Source organism: Morchella sextelata, assembly GCF_020137385.1.
Source record: "Morchella sextelata strain SCLS chromosome Unknown scls_8, whole genome shotgun sequence".
Classification (NCBI taxonomy): domain Eukaryota; kingdom Fungi; phylum Ascomycota; class Pezizomycetes; order Pezizales; family Morchellaceae; genus Morchella; species Morchella sextelata.
The window spans coordinates 173,340-186,112 of NW_025408623.1; the positions used below are offsets into that span (position 1 = coordinate 173,340).

Genomic DNA, 12,773 nt, shown 5'->3' on the forward strand with positions numbered 1-12,773 from the left:
GACACTGACAGCTGAGTTTGACACCTAACCCTGGTGCCAAGCCGGCTCTTACTGAATTGTCTTGGAACAACTCACCATGTACTGTGCTGTAGTATTCGGAAAATATGTGATTTGGAAATATATAAAGAGTAATGTACACGAAGAAACAACCCCAAGTCCGCAAGCACTACTCGTCATGAACGTATTGCAAAGAATTAAGAGAATATACTTTCCTTAAAAACACCCAAACGAACCCAATCAACTCTAAACCATGACGAACCCACCCAAACCGTCCAATCCCCCCCTTATCCCTCCAACCTCTACAATCCCCTCTTCCCGCCCAAGCTCGTAACTGTTTATACTTCCGTCAACATAAACCATCATCAACCTCCATCTTTTTCTTCCCCATACACCCAGACCTCCACCTCTTCCCCTTCGTCTCTCTTGTACGGGGCTCACTGCAACTCCCAGTAACGCTACTGGTGGGCGTCTTTCGCTTCCGCGTTCATTCACTTCATCTTCACGGGGAAGAATAGTATCTAGACGCATACCGAATACGTCCCCGACACGGGTTAGTCGGAAGATTGCAGCACGTCCTTTCTGGGAGGCAGCGATGACAAGGGAAAGGTCAGGAATGCAATGAACCATATTGAGGCGATCGATTATATCACCAAGATATTGTACAGCCGGGAGTTGGTTTTGCTGATGAAGCGGAAAAAAGCAGACTACATTTGGTGTGAGGTATGGGGTAAGTGTAAGGAGTTGGCAATTCCGTTCTGTTGTTGAGAAGATGAAAGAGACCGGAGGCTAGGTTGGTTATTAGATTGCATGTTCCGTATTAGAATAAAAAAAGGTTCAGCACAAACCTGCGCAGGCTTCTCCTCCCCTTCGTCCTCATCTGCGTCATCATACTCATCATCTCTATCTCCATCGTGTGCTTTTCGTCTTTTTCCATTATCATGAGCTCTGCCAGTCTCACACGATTTGTCGCCTTCTCCTTCACTATCCTGGACAAACTCAACAACGCGCACAGGCCCAATTGTATCTAGAATATTATCGCGCTGTTCGCCATCGCCTTCAAGACCGGACCCAACATCTGTAGTGCCAACGACGGAAGCAGGAACAGAATGGTAAGTCGCTGCGGTTTCCTCCTGAGAGTCAGTTGCGGACGTAGATGCACTAGTATCGGTCTCGCTCCCTTCCTCAGTTAAAAGTTCAACCTGTCCTCCTCCAGGAACTATGAAAACCTGAACTTCATGGCTGTCTACATCCTCGCTACTTTGGTGTGACCCTTCATCCTCCTCCTCCTCCAAATAGTCATCATCATCATCAGAGCGTTCATCGGGCATAAGCATGCGAGAAGTGCTCTGATGGGCGGTGTGTGGTGATATGTCCCATGCACGAGCTTCATGGAAGCGTGGGTTCGTCGGCGGATCATAATAGTCTGTTGGGAGTGTCTGGATACCATGGATAGTATTCTTCTGGGGTTCTCGACCAACCTGCGAGGGAACAGATTTTCCAAGGGCTTCGTAGATGTTTGAGACTGGTTTAAAGGTTTGAGGCTTTAGGAACAGCACGGACCAGCCCATACTAGGAGAAAAAAAGGCAGTTTAGTGCGTGTACCTCGTAAACGAAGGAGCAAAGGGTATGATATATTGGCAAGCAGGTGTCCTTCAAGAGTATGGAATCTTACGAATGAAACCCCATTTGACACTTCTCTACAGCCCGCTCCGTGGTCACATCCCACAATATAACAGTCCCATCGATAGACGTCCCCACTAACCAACGCCCGCTTGGGTCGCCCAAGAATGAGATGTTTGGAATGTTATGACCGTGACCAATGAGTGTCTTAACAGTTCTATCCTTCAATGGGGACCTTTTCCTACGCCTGCGTTTACAGCATGCACATATAGAATCATCCTCCGATACATCACTATCATCCGGGGATCGAGACTCTACTCGTCTCCTCCGGCGACGTTTCCGATCTCCATTGTGCGACCTTCCGCAGTCTTCATCCCCGAGTACTGATTCCTCTTCTCCTTCCATATATTCGTCCTCATCGTCCCTTTCTCCTTCCTCGAGATTCCGGCCAATTGCCAATTCAAATACTGAGATTTGATGTGTGTTCGCGCTCACTGCTAAGAGTCGCCTCTCCTTGTGCAACGCAACGCCCCATGCACTCTGGCCGACACTCAACCGGAACGCGATCCTTCGTAGGTCGCGAGTATACCACGCACAGACATCTCCATCGTCATGAGCACTGACTAGAACCTCTTCAAAACCGAGCTCGCCAACGGTGAGAGAGTTGATGGCGTGTGGGTCTTGGGGGTCGATGAACCCCGCGGCAGTCGGCGAGGCCGCGGAGGTGAGGGTTGTGTAGGGTGTTGTCGTCGGAATGGTCTGATATGGATATTTTGGTGCATAAACACGGATTGTGGAACGCACTGCTATGAAAAGATAGTTATGGCGTTTGGATGCTGCAACCTAAATATGGGCGGGAAAATATTTCTTAGTTATAAAATTTGGTGAAGTTTGGGAGGGGAGGGAATTTACCACATTGTTGCGCCAGTAAGAAACGTCATCGAGCTCACTTTTTGTGGCGCCATGGTCAGTTTATCACACAATTGCTTATGTATGGGCGAGATTGGAATGCTTACATCTATGGAACGGATACATCATGTTAGTACCTGTGCTTTCTCTTGCAGAAATCTGGGAATTCGTGAATACAAAGTGGAAAGAGAGAGGCAGAAATACCTTCTGTTCCCCAAGAAACGAAACGTCGACCGGCTTGTATGGTTGTAAATTCTTATTTGCCATGATTTATTTGCTCCGCGGCCGGCAGAATCGCATAACAGATAACAGAATGTACCTTCTCTGGGGGAACCGGTTTATCCAGGAGCGAGTAGAGAAAGCTCCGAGACAAGCAAGACACACAGGGACAGAGTAGATAAAGATGCAGGTGCGATTATAATATAAGTACAAAGCGATCCTCCCGGATGGTTATGGGGTTAGCAGGAGTGGAGAAGACTAGGCGGATAGATATTTGGGTAGAGGGAAAGAGGAGTGAGCACAGGCAGACAGAGAGGTAGGGCCAAGCAGGGAGATAGGCTTCACAATGAGAAACCCTGTAAAAAAAAGTGAGGACCAACAGCTTTCTAGATCGAGATACAGGGAAGGTGAGGGGAGCTAGTGAGGTAGAGTAATGCTGGTTGATGATGGTGGGGGAATAACACATCAAATGCGTTCAAGTGGTTATAGCATTAATAAGGTTTAGGGTTCAATTTAGCCTCACAAGAGAACGGCGATAATTGCGAGAACGGAAAGTGATATCAATTGGCGATTGGGGAGAAGAGGTGGTCAGGTGCCCTTTCCGCATCAGACAATGTCCAATACGGCAGAACGGGTAACTAGGGGTGAAATCTGAGCTCGCAACGGCTCCCGTTTGTAGCTACTGATCTATGATGGTATGTGCATAATGTCCTAAGTTGTAGGTAGAAAATATATGCGGTTGTCCGTCTGTGTAATTCAATAAAGTGGAGACGTTGCTCAGAGTTAGAATTAGGTTGCTACATGGCATACATGCCCATGTACTTGTATCTAACTACTTATTCTGCTGTTTCATGTGCCTCTTGTATCAGTTCAGTGGCGCCCACCAGTTGCTATCTTCGCCATTTATGTAATAGATTAATGCTAGGGTACATATACATGCGTGCGTGGAAGATTCACTCATAAAAACAGACTCGCGGTAATCCGATTTGCTGCGTCTACATATATCGTTACGGTCTTCGATTCACGAACCAAGATCGAAGTCAATGAAGTCGGTACATGTAGTTTCGAGCCAAGTTTTTACATCGCCACATGCACATATGTACCTACATGATTTCGATATTACATGTAGTATTTACATACTGCAAAAGTACCTATGGTAGTTCCACTTCCACGGCGGCCGGGTTCCGCTGGAGATAACTACTGCAGTACGTCGTCTAGGTACGAAATTTAGAGGGTTTCTCTCCTCCGAACGTTGGAAGCTTTGTAAGGATGGAATTTTGCTAGGGTGGGATTATGACTCTGTATGTACTAAGGCGTTAATTCAGTAAAAGGTCGTGGGGGCAGGCATTGCAACGGGGCGATTTTTCACGACCTTTTACTGAACGCCTAAGAACATGTACCTACATATATTGGCCAGTCTCGATGCCACACACGGCTACATACAGAAGCTGGTTACCCGGAGGGTTTCTCAACGACTGACGTCGCCCTGCATATGGCATTGCAATTGAGTGCTAACACACTTTAGAGCTAATTAGCCGCTCTCAGCGCAACACTAGTACTCCAGGCAAACTTCGACATCCGCACGTAATATGTTGAAGCAGGTATCTAAACGTATATTCGTATGGCTATTCAGATAGTAACCATCACATGGGTCGGTTTTGTTAATAGGCCCTTATGGCTAATTAATCATACGTAGCTAGGTCTAGCTAGTAGTTTCGATATAATCACGCATCATGCAATTGCGTAAGGCGCCAGTGCGCCTCCGTCATGAGAATTGACAACCGTGGATAATTAATTCCAATCGGATCATGAGTTATTCCTGATTACAGACCTGACGGTATGACATTCAACCAAGAGTATGCCAGTTAGACTGCGTGTTGCTACCTAGCTAGATACAGTATCTGTCGCATCTCTCTTCTAATTTTTGGTTATTTGATTATTTAGTCTTTGTATCCCGATCCCGGTACAGTACCTTCATCTTAGTTCAGCTTTCACAGCTGATATAAAATTCGTCTTCAGCTACATCGCGCCCTGTATGGAGAACGGCTGGTAATTAAGATTTCCGTAGGTTTGCATGTAGAGTACATATGTATATGTGCGCATGAAGAGCCGGTGTCCTGCAGCACATGTAGAGTAGTCTACTGTAGGCATGCAGAGTACCTATGTAACTAGTACCTACGTACACTAGAGTGCGTCCTCTCCACGTTTTCTAGCAGGTAAGCACTGGATTAGAAGTCATGGCCGCATATACTTAATTGTAATCGATTATTAATCTAGGCAGCATGCACCCTGCAGAATTTTATGGATAAGCATGTAGAGTACCTATCAAATCTTTCATTTTGTCATGCAGCAGCTATACATAAATCCCGACCCAAGCATTTTGGGTCACAGAATTTCTGAAACCAAACGCTCCTAAGGGGAACCAAGCGATTAATATTGAACCCCGGAAACGTGGACTGGAAGAACATTTGGTCCTGATTGGAGTTCTCGATAGTCAGCCACGAATTGAGAACAATGAATGTTGAGGCTGATTTATGCACTTCTCTCTCGCTGTGCAAAAAACAAACCTTATCACATGCTTCCTGCTAGTATGTACCACACTCTTCAATAATCAAAAAGGTCTTCTTTTGTAAGTGTCAAATCTTCTTTCAGACTCGCTAATATAATCCCAACACTTTAGCCATTCATCCATACCATCCTCTATATGCCCTTCCAATCCCAGAACATCTCAACGCACAAAGCACTAATGCCACCGCCATATTTGACCCCGTGAAAATACAGACACACTCATATCTGCAGATCGGACCAATCTATTAGTATCGTGATCGGCTGTCGTTTGGTCGGAAGGATGGATTAATGTTATCGGCGCGGTAAACGACATACTGGAGTATCATTGCGATAGTAGCTAGTAGTATATTAAAATCAAAGTTTCATCCGTGAACTGTGATATGGTGGGTATATGTATCAGCACAAAGTTGATAGCTGGACAACATCAATGGCTTGAAAGGAATGTGAATGGAATTTGTTACCGGGTCCTAAATGTTTGCAGGTATGCTTAATTTCCCTTACATGAGGCATCATTCGATTTGTTCCGCGGGAGTAAAAGCGTCATTGTACTAGGAAATTATTTGGAAAGAAACCGAGAGGGAATTGTGGATCGATGATCGAAACTTGCAGTCTATAAAAGTTAGTACCCCGCGAACTGCGGATAACGTTCCAATTAGTGGGGGGTTCAAGATCCAGGGGCGAAAGCTCAGTTACCGATATCAATTTCATGAACTAGCCCCCAATGACTTATAGACACCCAAATATGTTCTCGATCGATCGACCCAGTGTCATCGTATTAATTGAATTCCTCTATTTTCATTACGGTCTGCATCCGCAATTCTTGCCACAAAATCTCGGCCCGTGAAATTCTTCAGTTTCATCGTGGGCCTAAAAAGCTATATACTGGCGAGGGTACACATTTTTTCAGCTGGAAGATGGATATATGCTTCAGTTGGTAGGTAGGAGAGAAACCTTCGGAGGGCTAGCTAGGTTCAAGTCTAAAAACAGCACGAATATATCTTCGTTTGCATACATGCACGTATACCATGCATAATATCGTTTTATAATTTGTTCTGTGTATGTACTTATCATCAAAAAGAATCACTCGACTAGTTGATCCAATTTACATTTAGGTGCCTCTTAATTGACCCCGTCTAAACTTGACGGAATTGGGTTGTGGATCTGAATTGTGACAATTGTAGGATAGACTTTACATGGCCGGAGTCCATGCATGAATATTATGTATTATCTAGCTAAGCTACAAGATTGAAAGGTTGTTCAGTAGGTTAGTACTGAGTACATTGTCGTATATATAGGCAGGCTAGGCCAGGCCACTTATATAGTATTCTCTAATCTACAATCTCCAGACGGGGATTCTATCTTGTTATGTAGCTGTACTTACTCCATTTGTGAAGGCATCCGTTTAGAGTATGGTACCTACATGTAGGTGATATGCACGCCAAGACAGCCCAGAAAAGCATTAAAACCACAAGCTTTTGGTAGCCCCACACGTGTGGTCTTTCAATGCTTCAATGACGGACCAGCTTCAGCAACCACAGCAGCCTGACGCAAGGCCGGAAACTCGCGTCTGGCTCATCAGCTCTGCGTTTGGCTCCCTTGGCTATGCGGTTGCCCAGGAGGCACTGAAACTAGGCGACTACGTTGTTGCTGGGTGTAAGCGTGAGGAGATTGAACTCGAGCGACGCACCAGTACAGCTCAAAACGACGGGTCCAGGGAAGATTCTGAGGATGAAAGTCGCAGTATACAGTATTTGAAGAGGATTGGGGGCGACTCGTGCATTATTGTGGAATTGGATACCCGGTACTTCCAAGTTATCCGCCTTTAGACTGACCTTCCTCGTTTCTTATCATCGGGACCTTAGGAACATATCATTATGCCAATCTGCCCTTGCTGAAGCGATCAATGTATGGGGTCGCATCGATGTGATCCTCAACTGCGACTCTAAAAGTGACGGCCCTCTATGATACCGCATACCATAGAGGTGCTAGCTAACATAATGATATCCGGATTTTCTACGCAGCTTACGCAGGCACTCTAGAAGAGCTTAACCCTACGCACATCCTCGACCAGTTTGAGTCCAACTTTTTCGGCCCGATTAATATGATGAAATCGGCATTGCCATTCCTGAGGAAACAACGTGGCGGACACATCGTGAATGTTACCGGATTGACTGGTCACATGGGGACTCCTGGATTGTCGGCTAGATGTGCCAGTGATCATGCATTAGAGGGGTTTACTGATGTCAGCTGTGCACCTTTTTTCTCACCCTTAGTATTTATCGGCTCTAATAAGTTGGTAATAGGCGTTGGCGTATGAGATTGCGCCCTTCAACATCAAAGTCAGCATAGTGCAACCGCCATTAGAAGTGAAGTAAGTACTCTTCCAGAGTGTTTAATACTCCTGCACGCCTCAATTAACCTCAATATTAGTGTTCTTCTATCACCTCTCCACCTACAACCTTCATCACAGCAAGCATACAATGACCCAACACACCCCTTCAGGAATATGGCCAATATTCTCTCCTTACCCCCACCCCCAGAACATATAATGTCGGAAACAGTATCGATAATTTTGCATATTGCGGCGCTGGAGAACCCACCGGGTAGGATTGTGGTTGGGAATGAGGGTATAGAACAGGTAAAGGACAGAGTAAAGACAGTATCGGAAGAACTAGAAGAATTTTTAGAGGCGAGTTTGGGGGCGGATATACCTAAGGAGTGATATACCATCGGATTAGAGCGGTAGACACTTATGAATATTATCGCGTTTGAATTACGGGGTCATTTGGGGAGGAAGTCTGGAGCTATGAAGGTGGTTCTTATTATATATCTTTGATGCTGCATAGCCTCAACTCAACCTCGAGGTTGCGGAGGTGCCAGGGTACGCAACTGGAATACTTTCAGCTGCAGAGTAGAAAATTAGCGGAGACTATGTACATGTATTTGCACTTCTAGTGTAGCTGCTAGCTGGCCTATCGCTGATGGGAAGTCGGATTTCAAATTCTTATCTCAATCTGAATTCTTTTTTTCCGTACACAGTTTCTTTGTAAATAGTACTAAGTTCAAGACGCGATATCAGTACTTGTACGTCCTTGTACTTGTGTATGTATGTTGCCGTTATTCAAATCCTTGCGTCAGCAGATTATGCATCAATCTGCACCAAACGGGCCGCTGCCGTTCTATTTTGGCGAATTGTCACCGTATCTGAGCACGGACCACGCCGCTTTGAAGCGGAGATTTATCCTTCTGGAATCCGAGCACTCGTGACCTTGAAAGTGGCTTCGCCTGCGCCTAATTGCACCAAAAGGATCACCAGCTAGACTCTTTTTATCCCCGGAACTGGGCTAAATGATCACGAGTGATGTTTCATGTCAAGAGCCACCAAGCTGGCTGCCAAGACCACCTGTATCAGAGACATTCTATTGGACCAAGAGCTACCACGAGGTACAAGTTCTGGTTCTTTGGAGTTGTCCTTTTCTTATCACGATACGTAATTGCTCGGGTCCGGAGTCGAAGTTGGCCTTTGTACCTCGCTCTTATATTACGCCAGTCTTGCTTTTTTGAACAGTGTATTTACTCCGACCTCAATCGGCCCCCTTTCTAACCCACAAACAACCCCTTTCTTGTCTAAGGATACAAGTCTCTTTAATTAAAAAATGCCGTCGATGACTGTGAGTACCGGGGAACCGGAATTGATTTCGGGTCAACAAACGTCAATGGGTTGTGTAGTTCACAGGTTTGATAGCATGTGTATCGGGAGGTTCGGTGCAGGGATTGTGGAGGACATCATCAAGTTCGTTATCCCCCAGATCAATAGTCGTACATCTTCCAGTAAGCTTACCAATTGGAATAGACCAGGAGTAATAGACAATCGACAGGTTGTTGTGTGTTCTGCGATGAAGATTGGGGGTGGCGCGGACAGAAACATGACTCGCCAGTACGGATACACTGAATCTATGTAGTCTATGACCAGGAGCTAACCATACACTGATCCAGGTTAAAATCCGCGGTCGAAGCTTCGTTAACTCACCAGTCCGAAGAGTACTTAGCACTATTTGAGACTATCGAAGAAGACCATATCCGGATGGCCAGCGAATTGATAAACTCGGTGGAGAGGTTAGAACATCTCAAGGAAGAGATCATAGACGAATGTAACCTGGTTACAAGATTGATAGGGGCTTCGCAGGTTGGGGACCAGGATCTTAGCTCTCTGAAAGTCTAATTGACGCCTATTATTACTGCAGATACTTGGCCAGATGAATCCTAGGGCAAAGGATATGATCCTTGGCGTCAGGGACCGATTAAGCTGCATATTGATGACCTCGATTCTGCAAGACCGAGTTAGTAGAGCCGTACAGGGTTTCGTGGAAACCTAGGCTGATTCAAGTGATATAGGGCATTTACTGCGAGTACATCAACCCGGAGGGGATTGTCAACAGTTCATACCCCGGGAAAAACGTACTAGATCAGAAGCTTTGTGATTTTGTTAGCGAGGAATTAACAAAGCAAGTACAAGAATGCGAGCATAAAACCATTGTGGTTACTGGTCAGTTTTCTCAAGATTTACACGCATGGGAATGAATAGTTGTCTGATGAAACCAGGGTACTTTGGTAATATACAAGGCGTATCCGCTGGAAGGGACTATGGCGACCTTGCTGCAGCAATGTTGGCAGTTGGATTAGGGGCAAATGAATTGAAAATATGGAAAGAGGTGGACGGGATTTTCACAGCCGATCCAAAAATATGCTCGACTGCTCAATTGATACCTGTCGTAACGTCAGACGAAGCCGCAGAGATGTTGCAGTATGGGATACAGGTTGACCACTTTCCTTGTGAATTAATCAAGTCCCAAGTATAGGAAAACTAAAAAAGAGGCAATGCTAGATGATACACCCATTTGCGATGGAATTGGTTGCTAAGGCCAGCATTCCAATCAACTTCAGGAATATTCACAACCTAAAGGGCAATGGAACTGTCGTTTCCGACGATGTCGCTGCCAGTTTTGGGAATCAGCTTCAAAAAGGTTTCCCAAAAGCACCGACAGCTATCACCATCAAGACCGGCATTGCTGTACTTAGCATCAACTCAAAGAAAAGGCACATATCATGTGGATTTTTCGCCGCTGTGTTCTCAACTTTGAACAAACACGGCCTCATGGTAGACCTTATTTCCACCTCAGAAACACATGTCTCGGTGGCTCTGGGTCCAAAGTTTACCGAAGACCGTTTGAGGGAGGCAATCAAAGAGCTCAAGCAACACGGTAGTGTCGAATTAACCAGGCACCTTGCGATTGTCTCCTTAATTGGCAGACAGATGAAGCGTCTCGTTGGCGTTGCTAGTTGCATGTTTTCCACGTTGGCAAAGGAGGGTGTGAATGTTGAGATGATTTCACAGGGTAAGTGAAATGATTGATTTGCTTTTTCCAATGATCTGAAAAAAAAGATTAACGTGTTCCCTCGTAATAGGAGCAAGCGAAATCAATATTTCCTGCGTGATCAAGTTGGAAGACGCTGTTCGTGCGATGAGCGTCTTACATACTAAGTTATTCTTGCATAAGATGGATTTCGGGCCAAGTGCAAGTCAGAAAAGCGCTATCAACTACGATTCTTAGTCATTTGTGATTGGCAATTGGTTTGGGTGTTTTATTGGGTAGTTTTTAATCGTGGCTATATCTTGCCTTTAACTAAGTAGTTGTTTAGTAATTGCCTCTGTTTTGTAACAGCTAGCTGTCATTTAGAGTAGTTCGGCGTACATAATTATATTAAACTATACATGCGCCTGATGCGAGGATGGCCGGTTGAGGGATGGTAATGATTTATTTACCAACTTTAGATAAGAAGCACAATACTACATGTACATGTATTAGTAGCTTAGGCTCTGTTCGGACGGACGTCAATACCATGGTATCCCCGAATAGGAAGGTGTGTAAGTCAGTGTAGTATTTGAGTGTTCGGATAGCCCAAATTATTGGTTTTGATACCATGGTTTTAACAAATACCTCTGGAGGTATTTATTTCCCGTTGTCTCGTATCGTCATGCCTCTACTCTACCCAACACTTTTGTCTTTGGTTTTATCCCAGAGAATGATACCAGGCAACCGAATTTACCACAGTATTGAATACCACGTCCGCAGTACTCGGGCGTTCATTAAATGGTCGGATATCGTTGCAACCAAATCCCTACCCATTTGATGAACGCATGAGTAGAAATATTGAAGTCGACTCTAGATTTTACTCTAATTTCGCAATATATAGGCGGATATTTCTACCATGTCTCTGTATGTATATGATGGGACAATACAAATACAAGATATGGGCTGGTTAGCATGATCGAGAAGCGTAACATGAGGGGATTATCCAATCATTAAAAACCACTCTACAGCTTAAACACCTCCACATTACCGCCCTTCCTCCTCAGAACCGACCCAACCATACCGCCCACGGGGCCCTGCTCCTCCCTCCCGTCCCTAAAACCCTTCGGCCCCGCAATCCAGCCAATAAACCCCTCAGGCCCGGACACAAACACCCTCGCCCCACCCCCTACCGCCGCCTCCACATCCCTTACCCCAATCCCCCCCTCCCCATCCACAAACACCCTCACCACCAGCCGCCCCACCCCCTCCGGATCCACCCGCCCCGCCAGCCGCGCAACCTCATCCGCCATCGCCCCACCCGTCTCCTCACGCCGCCGCACAGCCCACAGTATCTCCGCCCTCCCTTTGCCCTTCCCGCCCTCACCACCAAGCAGACTCGACGCAACCTGCAGCGCAGGCGCAATCCCGGTGCCCCCAGCAAAGAAAACGATCTTCCGCTCGCCGCTCAGGTCGCTGGGCGTGTAGACATAGTCCACCTGCGGCCCGCGCAGCTCGACCGCGGCGCCCTCGGGGAGGCTGTACAGGTAGCGCGACATCTCGCCGCCGGGCTCCCGCTTGATGAGGAGTCTGATGGTGCCGTCGTCCTTCTCGGGTGGTGGTGGCAGCGGGGTGTAGGGGCGCGCGATTTGCAGCTGGGGCTGCTTTATCTGCAGGGAGAGGATTCCGGTTGTGAATGGGAGCGGTGGGGACGGGGAGGTGGGCGTGAGGGTGAAGATGCTGGTGGGGGTGGGGCCGGCGGAGATGGGGGTCTTGGTGGTGAGGGTGTAGGGGGTGAAGGTGTGGGGGTTGAGCGTGGAGGTGGGGGTGCGGGTGGTGGTGTAGGTGTAGGTGCCGGCGGCGAGGGTGGTGAGGGTTGCGGCGGCGGCAGCGAGGGCGAGGTTTTTGCTGCGGCGGGGCGGCGGTGGTGGTGTGGTGCTGTAGGGGGATGCTTGGAGTGGGCGGAGGCGCAGAGGGCGGGTGTGGCGGAGGGTGTGGCGGAGGGTGCGTGGGAGGAGAAGGGACATTGCGTAGGTTCGAAACGCTGGAATGACAGGAGGGGTTGAGCGGATCTAGATGGCTGTTTTGTGGATTTTCGTCAGATAT

The 12,773-nt window shown here is 46.8% G+C and overlaps 4 protein-coding genes across 4 annotated transcripts; 2 read left to right on the forward strand and 2 right to left on the reverse strand.

The window, feature by feature from the left end:
• Nucleotides 1-243: 243 nt before the first annotated feature.
• H6S33_012280 (uncharacterized protein) lies at nt 244-2,796 on the reverse strand (the record flags this gene model as incomplete). The annotated part of the gene is made up of 5 exons (XM_044843992.1): nt 244-786; nt 846-1,569; nt 1,673-2,463; nt 2,536-2,565; nt 2,734-2,796. 5 exons carry the CDS (start codon nt 2,794-2,796, stop codon nt 244-246), a joined length of 2,151 nt encoding a protein of 716 aa, XP_044694929.1.
• Nucleotides 2,797-6,827: 4,031 nt separating this feature from the next.
• On the forward strand, nt 6,828-8,038 carry H6S33_012281 (uncharacterized protein; the record flags this gene model as incomplete). Its single annotated transcript, XM_044844003.1, has 5 exons — nt 6,828-7,117; nt 7,179-7,264; nt 7,347-7,558; nt 7,620-7,687; nt 7,747-8,038. The coding sequence occupies 5 exons, from the start codon at nt 6,828-6,830 to the stop codon at nt 8,036-8,038; spliced, it is 948 nt and encodes a 315-aa protein (XP_044694930.1).
• Nucleotides 8,039-8,972: 934 nt separating this feature from the next.
• Nucleotides 8,973-10,928, forward strand: H6S33_012282 (uncharacterized protein; the record flags this gene model as incomplete). The annotated part of the gene is made up of 8 exons (XM_044844015.1): nt 8,973-9,109; nt 9,170-9,253; nt 9,313-9,502; nt 9,561-9,656; nt 9,712-9,862; nt 9,919-10,133; nt 10,202-10,712; nt 10,783-10,928. 8 exons carry the CDS (start codon nt 8,973-8,975, stop codon nt 10,926-10,928), a joined length of 1,530 nt encoding a protein of 509 aa, XP_044694931.1.
• A 764-nt stretch (nt 10,929-11,692) lies between these two features.
• H6S33_012283 (uncharacterized protein) lies at nt 11,693-12,694 on the reverse strand (the record flags this gene model as incomplete). The annotated part of the gene is made up of 1 exon (XM_044844026.1): nt 11,693-12,694. The coding sequence occupies one exon, from the start codon at nt 12,692-12,694 to the stop codon at nt 11,693-11,695; it is 1,002 nt and encodes a 333-aa protein (XP_044694932.1).
• Between the last annotated feature and the right edge of the window lie 79 nt (nt 12,695-12,773).